This window comes from Podarcis erhardii (assembly GCF_964252035.2).
Source record: "Podarcis erhardii genome assembly, chromosome: 2".
NCBI lineage: Eukaryota > Metazoa > Chordata > Lepidosauria > Squamata > Lacertidae > Podarcis > Podarcis erhardii.
This window is the reverse complement of record NC_138498.1, coordinates 34228135-34235478: the sequence shown is the minus strand read 5'-3', so window position 1 is coordinate 34235478 and position 7344 is coordinate 34228135. Positions and strand designations below refer to the sequence as shown.

At 44.6% G+C, this 7344-nt stretch overlaps 1 protein-coding gene across 1 annotated transcript; it reads left to right on the top strand.

Annotated features, from left to right (window-relative positions):
• Positions 1-419: 419 nt before the first annotated feature.
• On the top strand, positions 420-7099 carry LOC309335678 (CMRF35-like molecule 3). The gene is made up of 4 exons (XM_081850916.1): positions 420-540; positions 1300-1632; positions 5664-5895; positions 6943-7099. The coding sequence occupies exons 1-4, from the start codon at positions 492-494 to the stop codon at positions 7076-7078; spliced, it is 750 nt and encodes a 249-aa protein (XP_081707042.1). The 5' UTR covers positions 420-491; the 3' UTR covers positions 7079-7099.
• The last annotated feature ends 245 nt before the right edge of the window (positions 7100-7344 follow it).

Here is a 7344-nt window from a genome sequence, read left to right as displayed (position 1 = left end):
GAACCGAGGGAAGCCTTCCTGCCCTGTTTGCTCCGCCCCCTGGCACAGCCCAAGAACCAGCCTGCATCCCCATTCACCAAAGCAGGGTGCAGGCTAGGATCCAGTTCCTGATAGGTGGTGGGGGCATAAGTTCATCAGGAAGGGCACGGCAGTTCCAGTTCTCCCATCAGGGCCCCAGTGGAGCCTCCACCATCCTGCCACAACGCCACACCAAGAGGGGTGAATGGACTTGATGGACACTTGGCGCGACCCATTGAAGCTGCTCTTTCTCTTTACGTTCTGCTTGTGCAGGACATAAAAGCAGAACAACACTAACCACAGTCTTGCCCATCAAACATGCAATATAGAAGCCTTCCTACTTTCACTTTCCGAAGCTCTGCTTCATTTAGCCGGAGCTTATTCTGGCAACTGGAGCCCCTCTTTTCCCCGTGAGCTTCCTGGGAGACTTTGGCTTCCTTCCAGGTCCCTTGAGCGGGGAAGACAACAGCACCATGAGCCTCTGGAGGAACTGGATGCTGCTCACCTGGGTGCTGCTTCCAGGTAAGGAAAAGAGAAAGATGGTAGTGAGGGCACAAGTACTGAATTACAAAAAAAGACTTCATAAAGGGACGTGAGCTGTGTGTGGCAAGAGAGGGTAGGATCAGAGGCAGGGGAGGGCATGGCTTCTCTGCAGTTCCAGTCAATGCATGCTGCCATAGTTGAAGAATGCTATTGCCATATTCCTTAGGAAGAGAGTTTGCCCATGTGTACATAATGTTCAATGTTGCTGAAGAGCTACCCCACTGCTTACTGATTTGCTCAGTCTATGAGGACTTAAGAGCAGACTTGTTCCAATATTTAAACCTCTCAGTTGAGAGATGGATTTGGTACCTTATTAACTTTTTATTAGGGCCCATGCTTGCACAGATGTGAACAGCGCTCACTTCCCCAATGGGCCCCTGACCCTAAAGTGTGCTACAGTATTGGTGCTTTGTTTCCCAACCCAAGATTGTTGCTGTATATGTCCTTGGTTGGTCAGTGGCCATTTCATATGGCTGTGGTTTGCCATCATGTTATCCATTTGGAGAGTCACTCCCTCCCCGCATCCCTCCCAGATCTGACCATGCTTCAAAAGGAAGTTAGAATTCAGCGGCAGGGTCTTTGAAGCTGAAAAAGCGGCTCTTGGTGCTGGGAATGTGGTCTGTATGGATGCAGTAACCTATGAATCAACAAGCGACATGGGGTGTGTGTAATTTTATATTTTTCCATGATATTAGTTGGAGAGCTAATACCTCACTCCAGGTTTATTCTGCTTTTCAGGTTGCATGTCTGATCTGACTGGTCCTGAAGCACTGAGTGGATTTTTGGGCAGGTCACTCTCTGTGAGATGCAAATATGATGTTGGGTTTAGGAAACATGTAAAATATTGGTGCAAAGGAAGTTCATGGAGCCATTGTATAGTAGTTGTTCAGACGACAGGATCTGAAGAAGAAAGGACGGCTAGCAGAGTTTTTATCAAGGATAATCATTCTCATTTGGAATTCACAGTCAGACTGGAGAACCTCACACAGCAAGATGCTGGGATTTACTGGTGTGGCATATCAAAAGCTGGCTCTGATCCTGGATTCCGTGTAAATATTACTGTTCTCCCAGGTGAGTCCTGTTTCCAAGTTATACAGGAAACTCAAAAGAAGGAATAAATGTGACCTTGTGCACATTATCCCCAAAGGTGCTTACTGCTGGGTAAGTGTACACAGACTTGCAAAGATAATGTCACACACCGCCCCCCCCCGGATGTCACCAGGGCAGACCACCCCACCGTGCACCCCCTTCCGACACCACTAAGCATGCCAGAACTGCCCCCCTCCCAGGTCCAGGCAGGCACTGAGAGTAAGAGAACAGAAAGCTCAGAGCAGAAAGCACAGATCAGCCAACGTAGGGATGACATAATAGGAGAGATGGAGGAGATGGGACTTTACTCAGAGCAACGCCATTATCCAAGAGGTGGCATTATGCATCTCTCTCTGTGAATACTGAATAAATTACCTTGGTAAGAACTTCTTGTTTTCCCCCATTTCTGGCTGCCAGCAGTGAGGGAGGGGGATTAGGTTCCCTGTAGCCTGACAACACCAGCAACATGGTGTCAACCTGATTGACTCCAATGAATGATTCTCTTTCTTTCCCCCAGAGACATGGCGACTGACCGGTCCAGTTGAAGTGCATGGATATGAAGGGAAATCTCTCTCTCTGCGCTGCCGTTATCAACAAACCTTTGAAGATAACACTAAGAGCTGGTGCAAAATGAAAGAAGGCATATTTTTGTCTTCATGCGAAAGTTTAATATCATCAGATGGAAAGGTGAACACGGGCAGAGTCTCCCTCAGAGAGAATAAGAAAGAGCACTGCTTTCAAGTGACCATGGACAGTTTGAATCTGGATGATTCCGGTGTTTATTACTGTGTTATAGATCGTTTCTTCTCCAGTATCAGACACAGGGTGAACGTGACAGTTTCTCCAGGTAAATGCTCCTCCTCCTCCTCCTCCTCCTCCTCCTCCTCCTCCTCCTCCTCCTCTCCTTGTTTGTAATGATAGAAATGCAGGAATGAGGAAAGAAAAAAATCTCCAGTACATCAATTGTGTTCACAGCAGTTATGAAATAGTTGTTCAGACGACAGGATCTGAAGAAGAAAGGACTGCTAGCAGAGTTTTTATCAAGGATAATCATTCTCGTTTGGAATTCAGAGTCAGACTGGAGAACCTCACACAGCAAGATGCTGGGATTTAGTGGTGTGGTATAGAAAGAACTGACTCTGATGTTGGTTTCCCTGTAAATAATACTGTTCTCCCAGGTGAGTCCCATTTCCAAGCACCACAGGAAACTCAAAAGACGGAATAAATGTGATCTTATGCACATTAACCCCAAAGGTGCTTACTGCTGGGTAAGTGTGCACAGAATTGCAAAGATAAGGAGAGTTCCTTCTTCTATACTTTAAATTATATATATATATATATATATATATATATATATATATATATATATATATATATATTTGCTTTCGTAGATTTTCACGGGTACAGGAATGCAGGTTTTGGTGTCCTCGGGTGTCTTCCCGTGTAAAAGTTGGGGTGTCTAGGCGACGTTTCGACGAGGTCTCACTCGTCATCTTCAGGCTGGTGCTTTCGGCTTCTTGTTACTGGAACAGAGCAGGATCTCAGTGTTTGAGTTCCTATAAATACTGTAGAGGGGGTGTGGTGTATAGCCTCCAATGTTCTGGGCAGAGAGGAAGTTCCCAGGTACAAAAGAAGAAAAGGCACACTAACCTGGGAACTTCCTCTCTGCCCAGAACATTGGAGGCTATACACCACACCCCCTCTACAGTATTTATAGGAACTCAAACACTGAGATCCTGCTCTGTTCCAGTAACAAGAAGCCGAAAGCACCAGCCTGAAGATGACGAGTGAGACCTCGTCGAAACGTCGCCTAGACACCCCAACTTTTACACGGGAAGACACCCGAGGACACCAAAACCTGCATATATATATATATATATATATAGGAAGTGAATACAGTATTGTGATAATTTTTCTCTTTCCAAAAGGGTATTATATTGCCCGTTAAGCAGGTAAATAATGGTAAATGAAACAAGGCTTGTATTATGTTGCTGCATGATGCTGGTGTAAAATTCACATAAGGGAAAACTATGCTTGCAGAATTGTCTCCTGTCACCGATTCCCCTGTCAGCAAGTTCAAAAGGGACATAATAAAATAATGGGCGGCTTCCAACAGGGTATACAAAAGCACAGCAGCAGCAGCAGCAGAATAGAATATTACACATTAAAAGCACCGTGATATAGGGCTGCCTTCAGATGTTTACGGAAGATCATATATTTATTTATCTCTTTGACATCTCACTGGAGGGTGTTCCACAGGGTGGGTGCCCCTTCTGAGAAGGCCCTCTACCTGCTTCCCTGTAATTTAACATCTCACAATGAGGAAACCCCCAGAAGGCCCTTGGATCTAGACCTCAGTGTTTGGGCTGAACAATGGGGGCGGAACCACTCCTTCAGGCATACTGGGCTAAAGTCATTAAGGGCTTTAAACGAACACTTTGAATTGTGCTCAGAAACACACTGGGAGCCAATGTAGGTCTTGTCGCGCAGTGAAGTCAAAACGCAGGGTCAAAATTCACAGTAAAAAAAACCTTTACTGAGGCAAACAGACTTCCTTACAAACACTGTACCAATAATAATGGAAGAGAGCAAAATAAAAAGAAATAAAGAGCACACTGAGCCCATGTATTTATCCTTCCTGGCTCCATGTTACTTCCTGTAATTGAAACAATATATAAGGAATAAGTCAGCTAGAAGAATGAATCTTCACTTTTCAGCATTTTCCAGCACTTTACTGCTTCTGTTCTCAAAGGCCTTTGTCACATGACAGGTTTTTTCAGGATAGATGTTATACAGTATAGTCCCAGCAGCCGCTCCCAGTCACCAGTCTAGCAGCCACATTCTGCATTAATTGTAGCTTCTGAGTCACCGTGAGCGCATTGCAGTGGTCCAAGTGGGAGATAACCAAAGAATGCACCACTCTGGCAAGACAGTCTGCAGGCAGGTAGGGTCTCAGTCAGCCTGGCTCGCTTTTATGAGCCAGAATAGGCAAGGGTCGAGGAGACAGGTTTCACTCGTCCAGGCACACTGTCTACCTCCTCAGAGGTAATCAGGTTGAAATTGATCTTATACAATTTGACTAGACAGAGCGCTGAAACTCTCCCATGCCAGCCCTGCTACCACAGTGGCGCCTACCTCTTTCTGAATCTGGGTGATTTTATCTGCAAAAAGCTTTGCAAAATCTTTGCAGGAGATTTTGGAGTCCTTCTTGGACTCCGATGGCAAAGGTGGTTCTGTTAGACTACAAACCACCTAAGAGTCTCCTGGAACTGCTTTCCGCAGATGCCATAGAGATGGTGAAAAGGGTCTTCTTTGCCATCGCTATTGCGATTTGGTAGGCTCTGCAATGAGCTCTAACCTATGTTCAGTCCAATTTAGGACATGTTTTCCCCCACCGGCACCCTAGTCCTCTCAGAGATCGTTTCATCACCTTCAGCCCTTGGGAAAACCACACGGTCATCCCAGCTCCATGCAATCGGAGAGGGCACTTCAGAATTAACAGTCTATAACCCTGGTTAACTAGACATTCCAGTGGGCCACCAGAGTATCAGCCAAGAGGCCAACATGGGATAATAATGTATCCCTTACCCAGTGTTTTTTTTCTGGGGGGACGCAGGTGTACACATAAACATTTTGTGAATCTTTGTACAGTACTTTTATCCATTTAGCTACTGTATTTATTTCCCCCAATTTGAACTATAAAATGGTGATTTTCTTGAGTCAAAATGAGAGTACCGCTAAACATTTTTAAAGGAAAAAAAAGTACTGCCCCTATCACTTTTTGAAGCCATTTGGATCCATTAAGTGGCAGAGGCAGACCATTCAAATTGGTTTCACCTCCCTGCAGATGGGAAGGGTTGTGGAGAAGTCTAGTTGCGCCAGGAAGTGATCTGACCATGGCTCTTGTTTTGTTTGACTGGAACTATCCCTTATTTGCCAGTCCCTCTTCACATTTTCTGAAGTTCTTGGTCTCTTCAGTGTCTGAAACTGTCCATTTCTTCATCTTTGTTCAGCTTCCTCCTCAGATTCAGAAGAAACAACAGCAATTAGCAGGCAATCAGAACCTGATCTCTTTATAATAACTACCAAACAAGAACAAACAACCAAACAATCCTTCCCAGATTCCTCCGTGGATTCAGAAGAAACAGCAGCAATTAGCAGTCAGTCAGAACCTGATCTCTTTCTAATAACTACCAAACAAGAACAAACAAACAACCAATCAGGCTTCAGCCCTAGTCCAACAGAGTAAGTACTGAGATTCCCTTTGTGTAAACATGTGATATCACTGATATTTTGGCTCAGCAACCTCTAAAAGGTTTTCATGCTGCCACCTCCTGGTGGCTAGCAAGGCCTGTTTTCCTGTATTCCTTGTTTGTAATTAATTTTTTAAAAAATAAAGTTTTCAATTATACAGTTTCCACAAATAAACATCTACCTATAAAATACATCAACTTCCCTCCTTCTCCTTCCATGGGTCTTTTAAGTTTCCCATTCTTACTGCCTATTCTATTCTATTCTATTCTATTCTATTCTATTCTATTCCAACCAATTTCTCCTCCTTTTCATATTACCTCAATCAAAACCAGACTGTTGAATTGACATTAATCCTGCTAGCGTTTTCACTTTCTTACAATTATATGCAAATACTCCACAAAAATTTTCCATTCCTCTTTATAAACTTGATCTCCTTGTTCTCTCACCTTGCTGGTTAGGCCTGCTAACTCTGCATATTCCATCATCTTTAGCTGCCATTCCTCCTAGTTTTCCTGTACAGTGGTACCTCAGGTTAAGAACTTAATTTGTTCTGGAGGTCTGTTCTTAACCTGAAACTGTTCTTAACCTGAGGTACCACTTTAGCTAATGGGGCCTCCTGCTGCCGCCCCATCACTGCTGCCCAATTTCTGTTCTCATCCTGAAGCAAAGTTCTTAACATGAGGTACTATTTGTGGGTTAGCGGAATCTGTAACCTGAAGCGTATGTAACCCGAGGTACCACTGTATTCCTGAAGTCAGTGTCCCTGGGGGGAGGAGGCACTGCCGCTACAAGCAAGCAGGGAGGCGGGTGCAACACCCAGATGCCACCCTTGAGTGCCATGACAGTCGATTCCCTCAGAAAGGCTCATGGGAGCACCGGCTGTGGTGTGTTAATCCACAAAGCTTCTATATTAGAGAATGGTGGGAAATAGCCCTGTTTTCTTCTATCAGCAATTATATATCTGCTGAGAGTGGCTGGGGCAACCCAGTCGAATGGGTGGTGTATTATTATTATTATGATTCTGTTTCATTTATACAGATACCTGATTTCTGTGCTTTTCGCCTTGAAAACCCTTATCCTCCTGGGTCTGGTCATTGCAATTATCTGGATGCATAGAAGATACAATCAGAAGAGACCTTCAGCTGCCATGCGGCAAGAAAATGCTGCGCAGTAATCCCATAGTGACCAATGTAACTGTTATGTAGTGAAGTTTCTCCCTGGGCCAGCAGGGGGATACTGTAGATAGTTTTCACTCAGGTCCACGTCAGTTAATTTAGGCGGGAAACTCTGGGTTGTTGTTGCTACAATGTTGACAGCCGGCTGCCTATAAAAGCAGGCCGGCTGAGCTGTTTGCAGACAGTTCTATTCCAGCTTACAAAATAAAGAGCTGCTTTGGAGAAATCGCTGTGTCGTCTGCTATGTCAACCCACAACTTAACAG

Coding starts and splice junctions, on each gene's coding strand:
- LOC309335678 (XM_081850916.1), top strand. CDS start 492: ATGAGCCTCTGGAGGAACTGGATGCTGCTCACCTGGGTGCTGCTTCCA. Junction 541..1,299: donor CACCTGGGTGCTGCTTCCAG/GTAAGGAAAAGA, acceptor TCTGCTTTTCAG/GTTGCATGTCTGATCTGACT. Junction 1,633..5,663: donor AAATATTACTGTTCTCCCAG/GTGAGTCCTGTT, acceptor ATCTTTGTTCAG/CTTCCTCCTCAGATTCAGAA.